At 33.0% G+C, this 14,243-nt stretch overlaps 2 protein-coding genes across 2 annotated transcripts in view; one reads left to right on the plus strand and one right to left on the minus strand.

Moving 5' to 3' along the window:
* Nucleotides 1-11,844, minus strand: part of LOC134243128 (uncharacterized) — a 28,243-nt gene extending 16,399 nt beyond the window's left edge. The window contains exons 1-9 of the mRNA XM_062725357.1: nt 11,744-11,844; nt 11,535-11,581; nt 11,287-11,376; nt 7,091-7,146; nt 6,760-6,832; nt 4,836-4,982; nt 4,476-4,623; nt 1,244-1,370; nt 301-553 (exon numbers count right to left, since the gene is read on the minus strand). Of these exons, the coding sequence (XP_062581341.1) occupies nt 301-553; nt 1,244-1,370; nt 4,476-4,623; nt 4,836-4,982; nt 6,760-6,832; nt 7,091-7,146; nt 11,287-11,376; nt 11,535-11,568 (928 nt within the window). The 5' untranslated portion in view covers nt 11,569-11,581; nt 11,744-11,844. The remainder of the gene's footprint in view (nt 1-300; nt 554-1,243; nt 1,371-4,475; nt 4,624-4,835; nt 4,983-6,759; nt 6,833-7,090; nt 7,147-11,286; nt 11,377-11,534; nt 11,582-11,743) is intronic.
* Nucleotides 1-14,243, plus strand: part of LOC134243140 (putative uncharacterized protein DDB_G0293878) — a 476,688-nt gene that overhangs the window by 208,086 nt on the left and 254,359 nt on the right. The gene's annotated exons all lie outside the window — the stretch shown is intronic.

The following is a 14,243-nucleotide window of genomic DNA, read 5'->3' on the forward strand; positions in this document are numbered from 1 at the left end:
TCACGGAATTGCCCCGGTAATTTTAGAGGTTTACCTGTTCTGATACGTTGTATCTGCGTGAGAATCTTTAGAAAACGGGAAACAAAGCCTCGTCCTATATAGTAAGTTCGTCCTATCTTAGGATTTTTCAAAAATTAAGGCTGAAAATGAGCCTTTCGACCTATATACCCCATCGACCTATAACCCGAAAATTACGGTAGTTCCATTTGTTCAGACAATAAAAATTTTTCTCAATAATTTTGGATCTTCCTCATGCTTATTTTGTTTTTAATAACCACGAATTTATTGGTTGATTCTGACCTGGAAGTTTATCCCTGACCCCTCTCAGACACATCAGCTTGATCTGGATTGGTTGTGGCGTTTTGTTCCAGTCTACCTTCCACCTGCGGCTCTGACTCCCTCCATACACCCCATCAGCCAGCATCAGGTCCCCGTAGAATGTCTGGACCTCCCCCTTCCTCCGCTCCAGCACACTGATCAGCTGACTCTCCGCCCGTCTGTAGGCACGGTGGAGACGGTCCATCAACAGCTTCTCTCTCTGTCTCAAGATCTCCTAAAAAAAAAAAGATGCATAAATGAAACATATGGAGATAACAAACAATATTCAAGATCAAAAGTCCACAAAATGATACAAAATAGGAGCAGAGCAAAAAGTGAGACATGCATAAGGCCAAAAAAAATTAATCAATAGTTTCTAAGGCACCGCCGCATCACTTCAAAAACGGCCGCATTGATCAATTTTATCGACATATTGAAAAGGGAAATAACTCGATTTTCTATTTTCCAAGTTGAAAAAGAAAATTGAGTTATTGCCCTTTTCAGAAATGCTAAGGTAGACGTTTTTATTAGAAAAAAATATATTTCTACTAAATTTACAATATTTTATGAATTAACTTTTAATAAATGTTTAGAATAACATTATTTAAAGTTAAAAACATATTATAACTAACTTCAGAGAACAAAAATTAAGAATTAGCAGACATTATCATTTTAATAAACAAATGGCTACAAAAAAGGTGTAAAACCTGCTTCAAAAAAAAAAAAAAGCCTGCCTGCCGCATTGAATTTTGAATTTTTTGGCCTGAGAAACTATTGATTAATTTTTTTTGGCCGAAAGTGAGACAAAGTGGGAGGAAAATATAACATTTTGATCCATCTTTGAGACACTTACTGCTCTAGGGAATTCAGAAAAATTTCATAGCATATGACACTATAAGGAGACTTCATGAAGTGTTTGACTGACCTCCCTCTTGGCTATGTCTGTCCTGCTGTCCTTGGTCACTTTAGCCATTCTCTGCTTGGCTTCCTCCTCACGTCGGAGAACCTCCTCCTGAAGTTTTCTCTTTCTTTCCGCTTCCTGATCCAAGTATCTAGACAAAGAAAGACAAAGTCAGTCATATTGCTGCCACTCTTTAAGCTTGGCATTAAGCCAGTGAGTGAGATGACTTGCTAAGCATACAAATCCTCATCTGAGTGAGATCTTCCATATCTGAATGCATTCTCTACCAAAACTTAAACAACTACATATGACTCTAGGTGCTCATCTCAAACTGACATCTTACTTGAGCTCATCTCATAGAGTGGACTCATTATGCTATTTTAAGTGTTCATATCAATATCTTAGTGAGATTACTGTTTGTAAATCTCATAATAAGAAACATGTAACTTATTGTATATGAATCTACAGGGTTAAATAAATTACTGTATTTAAATTTCATACTGAGATAATTTACACAGTAGCTTTCTGGTCGTTCATCCCAATTTTTTCAGACCACTGAGACCAGTGAGCTAAAGATCTGCAGCTAACTTACTGTATGTGTTATTTAGTACTTACTGTATGTGTTATTTCGTACTTACTGTATGTGTTATCTAGTACTTACTGTATGTGTCATTTAGTACTTACTGTATGTGTCATTTAGTACTTACTGTATGTGTCATTTAGTACTTACTGTATGTGTCATTTAGTACTTACTGTATGTGTCATTTAGTACTTACTGTATGTGTCATTTAGTACTTCTGTATGTGTTATTTAGTACTTACTGTATGTGTTATTTAGTACTTATTGTATGTGTCATTTAGTACTTACTGTATGTGTTATTTAGTACTTACTGTATGTGTTATTTAGTACTCACTGTTTGTGTTATTTAGTACTCACTGTTTGTGTTATTTAGTACTTACTGTATGTGTTATTTAGTACTTATTGTATGTGTCATTTAGTACTTACTGTATGTGTTATTTAGTACTTACTGTATGTGTTATTTAGTACTCACTGTTTGTGTTATTTAGTACTCACTGTTTGTGTTATTTAGTACTTACTGTATGTGTTATTTAGTACTCACTGTTTGTGCTATTTAGTACTTACTGTATGTGTTCTTTAGTACTTACTGTATGTGTTATTTAGTACTTATTGTATGTGTCATTTAGTACTTACTGTATGTGTTATTTAGTACTTACTGTGTGTTATTTAGTACTTACTGTTTGTGTTATTTAGTACTCACTGTTTGTGTTATTTAGTACTTACTGTATGTGTTATCTAGTACTCACTGTTTGTGTTATTTAGTACTTACTGTATGTGTTATTTAGTACTCACTGTTTGTGTTATTTAGTACTCACTGTTTGTGTTATTTAGTACTTACTGTATGTGTTATTTAGTACTTATTGTATGTGTCATTTAGTACTTACTGTATGTGTTATTTAGTACTTACTGTATGTGTTATTTAGTACTTACTGTATGTGTTATTTAGTACTCACTGTTTGTGTTATATAGTACTTACTGTATGTGTCATTTACTACTTACTGTATGTGTTATTTAGTACTTACTGTATGTGTCATCTAGTACTCACTGTATGTGTTATCTAGTACTTACTGTATGTGTTATCTAGTACTTACTGTATGTGTTATTTAGTACTCACTGTTTGTGTTATTTAGTACTTACTGTATGTGTTATTTAGTACTTACTGTATGTGTTATTAGTACTTACTGTATGTGTTATTTAGTACTTACTGTATGTGTTATTTAGTACTTACTGTATGTGTTATTTTGTACTTACTGTATGTGTTATTTAGTACTTACTGTATGTGTTATTTAGTACTTACTGTATGTGTTATTTAGTACTTACTGTATGTGTTATTTACTACTTACTGTATGTGTTATTCAGTACTTACTGTATGTGTTATATAGTACTTACTGTATGTGTCATTTACTACTTACTGTATGTGTTATCTAGTACTCACTGTATGTGTTATCTAGTACTCACTGTTTGTGTTATATAGTACTTATTGTATGTGTCATTTACTACTTACTGTATGTGTTATCTAGTACTTACTGTATGTGTTATTCAGTACTCACTGTTTGTGTTATTTAGTACTTACTGTATGTTTTATTTAGTACTTATTGTATGTGTCATTTAGTACTTACTGTATGTGTTATTTAGTACTTACTGTATGTGTTATTTAGTACTTACTGTATGTGTCATTTAGTACTCACTGTTTGTGTTATTTAGTACTTACTGTATGTGTTATTTAGTACTTACTGTATGTGTTATTTAGTACTCACTGTTTGTGTTATTTAGTACTTACTGTATGTGTTATTTAGTTCTTATTGTATGTGTCATTTAGTACTTACTGTATGTGTTATTTAGTACTTACTGTATGTGTTATTTAGTACTTACTGTATGTGTAATTTAGTACTTACTGTATGTGTTATTTAGTACTTACTGTATGTGTTATTTAGTACTTACTGTATGTGTTATTTAGTACTTACTGTATGTGTTATTTAGTACTTACTGTATGTGTCATTTAGTACTTACTGTATGTGTTATTTAGTACTCACTGTTTGTGTTATTTAGTACTTACTGTATGTGTTATTTAGTACTTACTGTATGTGTTATTTAGTACTCACTGTTTGTGTTATTTAGTACTTACTGTATGTGTTATTTAGTACTTACTGTATGTGTTATTTAGTACTTACTGTATGTGTTATTTAGTACTCACTGTTTGTGTTATTTAGTACTTACTGTATGTGTTATTTAGTACTTATTGTATGTGTCATTTAGTACTTACTGTATGTGTTATTTAGTACTTACTGTATGTGTTATTTAGTACTTACTGTATGTGTTATTTAGTACTTACTGTATGTGTTATTTAGTACTTACTGTATGTGTTATTTAGTACTTACTGTATGTGTTATTTAGTACTCACTGTTTGTGTTATTTAGTACTCACTGTTTGTGTTATTTAGTACTTACTGTATGTGTTATTTAGTACTTACTGTATGTGTCATTTAGTACTTACTGTATGTGTTATGTAGTACTCACTGTTTGTGTTATTTAGTACTTACTGTATGTGTCATTTAGTACTTACTGTATGTGTTATTTAGTACTCACTGTTTGTGTTATTTAGTACTTACTGTATGTGTTATTTAGTACTTATTGTATGTGTCATTTAGTACTTACTGTATGTGTTATTTAGTACTTACTGTATGTGCTCGTCTCTGAGTCTCTTCTCCTCCTCCTGAACCTCCTCCAGTGAGATCTGACCGAGCATCACCACATCATCCTTAACTCCTTCCTCAAAGTCATTCAGGTAGGCTGGATACTCTTCCTTCTCCATGGCCAGCTTTAATTCTACCATGAACAATTCACATTTGTTGAAATTGCAGGGTCAACAGTGCGAATTTCAAAATTGTCAAAGAAGTTATTGCATATGTGCACCACAAAGTACTTTTTTGTGTCACTATATAATTTCACAATTTTTCATCATAAATAATAAAATATCACAACTTAGCCGAAAAGATTGTCAAACATTTTTTTACACATACATTTTTATACATATTTACCTGAGATCTTCTCATATTTGGGGACATGTTCCTCCCTGGTAAATAGAGCCGGGGGGTCCCTCTTGGTGACCAGGTCCGTCTCCCCCTCCTCTAGACTATCCATCAGGCGGTACAGGTCAGGAAGCGTATCATCCCTGGGTGGAGGCACTGAGAAAAAGCAAGAGTGATCTCCCTTACTAGCACATCAAAGCTTTACACTCTGTACAGTTATTACAGTTACAAACTTCTATATCCAGATAAAGATTCAGAAACTGCTACATTGAAAACATTCAAATCACACCCAGTAATATAGAGAAAGATGTTGTACATGTGCAGCACTTCAGTGCACTGCAAAATAAACCACAAAAAGACTCTTTTTTGGCAAAAGTGAATATATTCCTCTCACTATGTGAATTGTAGCTGCAAAAACTGTGCATCCATTTTATAAATATTTTCAACCCATTTCAAAATGTCTTTTCCATTGTTTTAAATTATTTGTGAATTATACAACTTACACCCTATTGATTGTTCTGCATCATCTGAAAATTCATACATGTATGTACGAGGGTTGATCCAAAAGTTCGTGGAATTTCTTTCTAAAATTTATCGTGATTTGATGAAAGCAAACAACAGGCATATTCAAAATATAGAGTCATAATGCAACGATATTGGAAAATTTCACCACTTTCCAATTACCAATAAGGTCACACGAGCTTTCTGAAAATGGATAGTTTTGAAACCCGGGGGAGACTTCGACGTAACGTCAAGTTAGACATGTCACGTCACGTTATAGAAGCATCTCGCCCTAATGTCCAATTTGACTACGTAATTCTACAAAATGCTACCCATTTCTCCATTTGTTTTTCTCAAGAAAAGCCTGAGAATCCTCTAGAACCAACTTATCTTCATTTTTTTCTCATATTTCAAATACTACCCATCTTTCCATATGATGTTCCAATTTCAGTAGCAATGTCAAGAACAGCACGGCAGCCGACAACGTTCCTTAACGCTTTCAATTTGTCTAGGGGGATACGCACTTAAAACACAGCCTCCAAAAAGCAACCACTTTTTTAACTAACGTCCATGGAAGTTCTATTTTTTTTAAATTTCTTATGCCACTAGAAAACCAGTAACAAAATGCATTTTCCCAAGCCTATATCAATGATCTACGCGTTTAAGATAGAGTGATCCCGGGATTTTTACGAAACGTATGACTTGACCGAAATTTGACTGTCTATCAACTTCAAGATGAACGGTAAACATTAAATAATCAACTAATAAACTATATATCCAGTAAAATCAGTAAAACTCTCCCACAAAGGTTTATAAAAGATCAAACAATCGTAATAATGACTTAAGTTTCGTTATATAAACCACATAGGGCGGTTGTATTCTCATTTCACATATCAAGTTTTAAAATGATAATAAACGTGTGAATGTCTCCCCCGCGTTTCCAAACAACTGTTTCTATGGCAACTGCCACAGAGTTACTATCAAAGATATTTAAAATGTTTTTTAATTTAAAATATTCCTCAAGTGTCTATATTTTCATTTGTAATTTTCAACCAATTCCACCTAAATATGAATAAATTATGAAGAAATTCCACGAACTTTTGGATCAACCCTCGTACATCTTTGTTATCAGTATAAAATAATATAATTATTTTCATTGCTTTTAAATCAGATTTAACTTTCTATTATTTTATTGAACAAAGGGAATCATGTCTACCTTGGATGCACAAATTTCATTGCATGGGCAAGTTTATTGTTTAGAACCATATGATGCTGCCTTTTTACATGTTTTTTTAGAATGTTTGTTGATTTGTTCAATTTTTTTCAAATGGAGTCACTTGCTTGAAGTTAATTTTGATATGCGCAGTACACCTGTCCTGACTGGATTAATAGCTGACATACAAAGTCCCATTTATGACCTCCCTATTCTTACCATACTGAATCTCCTCCTCTTCTGTTGTATCAAGTGTTGTGAACTCCATAGTTTCCTTGGTTTTTACTGAAGTCTATAAAAGAAAAGTGAACACCTTAGTCACGTCTTTATATTATACAGATGTATATTTTTGTTTTCAACTTTGTGCTTACATATATAGTTATCCAAACTACACAGAACATCAAGTAATCGAATACAAAACAGTACCTTTCTATCAAATCCAGTACTTACTGCTTATAGACATTGATTAGAAATACTAATGGTTACTTAAAGGTAGAGTTTGATGATCTGCAAGTTATGAATTAATATTTCACATGAAAGATAAGTATACCTGTACTGTAGATGTTTTTGTAGATACCTCTCCATTTTGCTCATCTTTGGTAATATCTAGGGTGAAAGGGAAAAAAAAGAATGTCATCCAAACTGATATAATTACATTACATATTACATGAATTCAGTACCCTAATTAGAATATAATCATTATCTAATTTGTGCAATCTACTAAACTTTGTCAAATGACATCAAAACACAAAACTACTTAAAAAGAGATTTTATATTATATAAAAGTAATAAAAATTTTACTTTATTTTAAATAATATATGACTTAAACAGTGTTTCCGTTTACACATATTTCTGCGTATTTTACGCATAAAAATTACTTTTTACCCCCAAAAACGTCACCTAAGGGGTCATCATGACGCAGAAAAAAAAATGAAAACAAAGAATGACTGCACTTAAGGACATTATTTGGAACCTTTTCGGCTACCCATTTGAAGCTTAACATTACAATAAATCGCTGAATTAATCTATGATTAATGTGCAAGCATATGCTTTTGACATTTATTTCTATAATTTTTCGTCATACAAATTTCAATAATTACATACAACGCTATTGAAAAGGACATGTTTAACCCATAAATTCCGGAAAATTGAACTGGACCGCTTTCGATTTTAAGGTCGCAGCAAAGGGGCGGAGACATTTAAATCGCATGGAAATGGATCAGAAGCACAGGGTTTTCCGTATTTGATTTATATTATATATGCAAGTTGCTGTCCTTTAAAAAAGGACTGCAATACGTGGACCATATGCGTGTTTTTTATAACTGAAATTCAATTAAGATAATTTCTAGGTGTAGGGAATATTCATGTAAGGTTTGTTCACTTATTCTAAAATTATCTGCCACTTATAACTGATCGTAGTCTCAAAGCACAAATGTGAAATTTTATCTCCGATTAGCGATCTTTAGTTTTGTCAGTTTTAACATGTTTAAAAAATCGGGTTATTTTGACACGTGTAACACATATTGGCTGGGACTTGACACCTGTTCTGGATTTATACGGAAGAAGTTTATCATAGGAAAAATGGAGACCCGATGGTTCACGTGTAGCACACCTCTGTACAACTCAGATTTGTTTTTATTATTTTGTCGGAGCCCCCACCCCCAACACACACACACAATAAAAGCCCTTGCTGCAGGCCTTTATCAAACAATAATTAGATTGCTGAAATATTAACTTATTTTGCGAGTCTCGATGCACAAAACTAATGCCGGTGAAAACTTGCTCTACTTGAAAAGCTTTAAAAGCTACATGTATCTCTGTTCGTTGAGTGACGTTTCTCATTCAAGTTGTTAAGTTACATGTATCCATATACTGTAACTTCTTAAAATGTTTGTACCATAGAATCAATGTTTACTATAAAAGTATATGTAAAAGAGAGGAAATCGGATCTGCCAATGAATATGTAAATGCAATATGCAGATTTAAAAGCGCGATTTGCCAATGAATGGCATATTTTAATTTGAATACGGCGAATTATTCTACGGGCAAGTTACCTAAGGTGCGAACTCTCTAGCATTCGCGCGCATGCGTAGCCTGTCGTTTGCCCAGGGCATCCGGTTTAACTTCGCTTATATATTTACTGCGTGGACCACAGGGTCCACGCAATAAAAAAAAAGACCGAGAAGAGGGTTTTGTGTTCATTTTGTACAAAAAATAAATGATTTATAACCATGCATATAATTTCATTTTTTTGTATCCACGTAAGTAAGTAGAGTAAGTAAGTAAAGAGCAGAATATTAAGAGAAAAAACAAAAAGTTCATAAAAATAAACACAATTGTGATAAATATATGTATGCATTTTGTACGCTTAGGTTGGTAGTGTCTGTTTTGAGAATTATTGGTAGATGAAAATGACACTGAAATACATTTTATTTTCTGAACATAATGGGCTTTCTTCGCATAAATGAAAAATAATTTGCAACCTGTCTATAGGATAATCTGAAATAAGTACACACAGTAAATCCATATGTGACCTTGCCATTTGTTTATTGGCAGAGTTAATTTTCAAAAAAGTTTTGATTGGTATTCAGAGTACAAAGGACCAGTGGCGGATTTAAGGGGGGGCGCACCCGACGCGCGCCCCCCTAAAATTGTCAAAGTTAACGTAAATCAAAGTTTCGTCTAAAAAATGTATATATGTCTACTTGGTAGACCTCATTTTTACCCTACAAAATCTCTAGAATCCAGGAGCTTCTGGGGGCTTCGCCCCCTGGGCCCCCACCAGGGATTTGCCCTGGACTCCAGACCCCTTGCCTATTTTTGGCGCCCCTCTAACTTCAATTCCTGGATCCGCGCCTGAGGACAATGCATTAAAAAAATGAATTTCGGCTTCTACATTATCAAGCACTGCATAATTTTCTCTATCTAACGTTCTTATAAAATTGGATTGCTTAAAATTTCACTGCTCATGTATTATTTGCTGTCAATTAATCAGCGAATTAACTAAATCTTAAAATTATTAAGTGTTCGTACCTACAGTGTATTAAAAAGAAAAAATGACATTTTCACTTTATCTTAATCGTATTGAATAATAATTGTGGACTTATTAGTAACGTAAAAATAAAATAAAAAATTAGTTTTTTTTAATGATGCATGATTGTGGGCTTCTACCCTGACCTAAAAATGGTCGGGCTCCCGTTTTCAAATTTCTGGATCCGCCACTGCTATATGTACAGCATGTAATCAGCAAAATAATACCTTTTTCCTTTAAAATACCCCGAACAAAAACACTATAGTGAAAGAAATCAACGTAAACTTTAAAACGCTAATAAAATGTACGCAAGGATCTTCAATATTTTGAAGATGGAAGTACATGTAGATATGAAAAGAATTTTCCAACGACTGACACAATGAAAGCGTGTCGAATACTTGAATGTCACGTGAGAAAGGTGATTATAATATCAAAGGGGTCACATGGGCTGAAACTCGTAACCTGCTAATTTAGTAGCTATCTCGAGCGAAGTTTGGGTACATTTTTTTAAAAATTAGATATGAGCCGCAACTTGACCAACATTGTCCTTCGGATATGTATAGGTTTTAGTTAAAATACACATTCTGTGCAAATGAGAAAAATGGTCAAGTTGCGGCTCGATGTAAACAATGTCGTTGAAAACTGGTATGCATATGAATAACAATAGAAATGAGACAAAACTGTTAGACCCCTGTTTCAAAAGCTAGTGTCGCACGGCATTATTTAATACTTTCATGTAATATAATAAACCAAAACCTGCTCTTAAGATATTGTTTAATACCTATAAAACATAAATTTAATGAATTTTGGAATTTTATTTTGCGCAAATCATTGGGATCCAACTCTCATAACTTAAGTACAGTCATTCTTTCAAAAATCCAGTTCAATATTGATGCCTTCAAAGAAGACGATATTTTATATGTTTAAATTACATTCTGGACAACTTTCTAGGAATTAATCATTGCTTATTAATTTCAAAGTGGCAGTGATTGAAATCGGCATTTCCACGTCAACAATCTATTAAATTCTTTTGTACGATCTATCTAATTCTTAATACAACCGGAGGTGCAGATAAAAATTGCGCTTCTATATCAGCTTGGCTTTGTCAAAAAGGCTAGTTATGGTAATAAAAAGGTGAGGAAAGTTCAAACCATTAATAATAAACAGTTTTGTAAAGCAATCAACCACTTTCAATTGTTATCTTTTGATTGAGGTTTTCATGAAACCCTAATGGTGTGATCGGTAAAATGTGACTGTGTACCGGTAAATAAAAGAAGTATACATGTATCAATTACTTTTTTTTCATTTTTTTTTTTAAACATCAAATGTATGATTTAAGAATGCAGAGATAATATAAGAACTGAAAGCAAAACCAGAATTTATTTTGACCCTCAAAAAATCTTTTTGACTCCCAAAAGTTTATATCAAAGGGTCATAATGACCCTTGGTTAAAAAAAATTGCAGAAACACTGTTAAATGGTTCCAGTATCTTGAAATACATGCACTTATACTTCATCTTTAATATGTTTTAGGTGTAATTGTAAGCTTATTGAAACTCAGTACTATTACTTTAAAATCAACAAAGGGAACAGTTAAATGCCATTCATGTAGTTACCCACACGTAAATACACAGAGAATTGAATGGTCGCATATGCATGCATGCATATTGGTCAAAGAATATTTACCACAAATGATATTTATAATACTTGTAATACCTGTCTTAGATTCCGATTTATTATCTTCTGTTATCACTGTTTCTCTATTTTCTTCCTCCTCTGTTGGAATTTTTGTCTTCACTTTCTTTCCTGTAAAATTTTAAAATTAACAAAACATGAATTCCTTTAAAAAAAATAATATCAGTTAAACTAATAGTAAAATATTGTTAAAAAGCAGAAAAAAGAAGAAATCAACTAGTACAATGCAATATAAATGTTATGAAATTATGAAACTTTTATACTAGTACCTTTTTTGTGGTGTAACTTGGGTTTTTCTGCCATGTTGGGAACTTGACTACATAACAGCATAAAAGAAAAAAAATTATGCAATTTATATTTTATCATGTTTAAATTTCCAGTTAATTTTAATGTCGTTCATATAAACATGAAAAAGAAACCAATATTCTTAACATTTGAAAAGTGTTCTGTACGTGCTTATTCGAAATATTTTACTTACCTTTAGTTGCTCGCACCTGTCAAGCGGTCGCCATTTGTAAACAACTTGGAGTGTACAGTGACGTCATACCTATGGAAGGTAACTCTGAAAATAATGCATAGAACTTTGTCCAAAACATTTTGTATCCCCCATGTATCAGCCCATGCATGTCAGCAGCAAAAACTGCAGAAGTTTTATGATATACTCATTAGCAATTTAAACAGGGTTGCCCCCCCCCAAAAAAAAAAAAAAATTCTGGGGAAATTTTTCGTATGTCTCCACTTATCAACAACTCTCTCTCTCTCTCTCTCTCTCTCTCTCTCTCTCTCTCTCTCTCTCTCTCTCTCTCTCTCTCTCTCTCTCTCTCTCTCTCTCTCTCTCTCTCTCTCTCTCTCTCTCTCTCTCTCTCTCTCTCTCTCTCTCTCTCTCTCTCTCTCTCTCTCTCTCTCTCTCTCTCTCTCTCTCTCTCTCTCTCTCTCTCTCTCTCTCTACTGTAATGAGCCCTGTCTAAATCCGCGCATGTCATGTTATACATTTATTCTGCTTTACAGATACCTTTTATTACTGCTTTGTTCATCATCCTCTTTCTTTTCTGTTTTTTTTTTTTTAATTTATATAATTACTTCATCTCATATTATCAAAGTGAACACACAGATCCATGATTATCACTCTGTTCAATTTATTTCTATAACCGAAATCCCACTAATTTCAGACGTATCCCTAAAATTAAATATTTTTTCATTTACATGTATGCTGTGTTGAGATTGATATTGGAATCAGTGATCACCCCCCCCCAAACGAAAAACTAAAATTCTTAAATCAGCGTCAAATAGAAATAATTATTTTCTTTAATGCATAATATGAATAGAGAAAAGTTTTAAAATCGAAAGTCAACATTAAATAATTATAGTATTATATGTGTAAGAAAGTTAAGATATACTTAAGTCACCTCTACCGTTTCAGTGGCGGATCCGGAAGTTCATGTGGGGGGGGGTTGAGGCCCAAAGGGCCGAAGGGGGAAGGCATGGGAAGGGGTGTCCACCTCCCATAGGTGGGGGGTTCGGGGGGCCTCCCCCGAGAAAATTTTGTTTTAAATGATTCTAAATGGTGCATTTTCCAGCATTCTTTTGTACTTTTTGTAGCTTTTTTGAAGACCAATCATCACAAATTTTTAAGAATCCAGAAAAATAAAATGTTTCAATTTGATTTAACTTTAACACAAGACTTTAGACCTTGTTTAAAAAAATGGAGAGGGGGGGGCTCCACCCCGAAAAAAATTGTTTTAAATAGTTCTAAAATGGTGCATTTTCCAGCATTTCTTGTACTTTTTGTGGCCTTTTTAAAGACCAATCATCACAAATATTTAAGAATTTAGATAAATAAAATGTTTCAAATTACATGTAATTTAACTTTAACACAAGACTTTAGACTTTGTTTTAAAAAATTGTTACATCTGACAATTTTAGGAATACAAGCAGTTGACTTCAAGTTGTCTTTTAAATGCATTTTCAATTGATTTAGTCAAGCTGACTTCTAATATACAACTGATGTGCAATTTTAAACACTTTCAAAAAATCAAACATTGGATTCTTTTCAGAATTCCTAATTAGTGCTTTTCAATTTACTTGAGTATACTGTCAATATGATGTAAAAAAAATGTATTAATTTAATTTTTAAAACGGTAAATAAAAAACCCTATATAATATTTTATTCAAATAGTTAATAAAAAACATGCATTTTATCAGCAAAGGAATATTACTGAGCAGCACCGTAACTATATGCAGTTTTCTGTTGTTGGTACTTGACTACATTGTACTGCACGATGATCTTGTGACTTCACTAGATTCACGGATTACCCCTCTCTCTGTTGATTACCTGTGTATTGTGTGCGTTCAAGCGGAAAGTGATTTCCTGTTACGTGGCTGAAGTATATTTCACAGTTGTACAGAACAATGGATTCGTGTATATTAGAGTTTTATCAATGCAACAAAATGATAAAATAACGTTAACACTTGTAAAAAAAAAAAAAAACAAATCAATGAGTGGGGGGGGGGGGTTTCCCCAACCCCCCAAACCCCCCTGAATCCGCCCTTGCGTTTTGCTAAGATTGCCAAATCTTAGTACGCTTCTAGTTACGGTCTTAAGTTTTAGACTGTACTTAAGTCCTACTTAAACACGGTCTCAGACTTTAGTAGGCTTTATGTTACGACCCCCTGGCCCCAAACCATAAACTGAGAACAGACTTAAGTCAAAATTTCAAATAGATATAACTTTCGAAGTAATTCTGATAATAAAATAAAATTATCAATATACCGGTATATGTTTGAATTGAAGTATTTTTGCACAGTTGTAAAATTTTAAAGCTAAAACATCAAATGGAACTGAAGATTTTAAAAATTCAAATTTTGACTTTAGTCCATTATCAATTTATGGCATCCTCGCAAGCCAGGACATCTATTCACAAAAAATCTTACGACTTATCGTAGTGGTAAGACGGTCGTAAATCTAACAAATCCTTGGT

This window comes from Saccostrea cucullata, unplaced genomic scaffold, assembly GCF_032062105.1.
Source record: "Saccostrea cucullata isolate Sc308-1 unplaced genomic scaffold, CSIRO_AGI_Scuc_v1 ctg161, whole genome shotgun sequence".
In the NCBI taxonomy this organism is placed as follows: domain Eukaryota; kingdom Metazoa; phylum Mollusca; class Bivalvia; order Ostreida; family Ostreidae; genus Saccostrea; species Saccostrea cuccullata.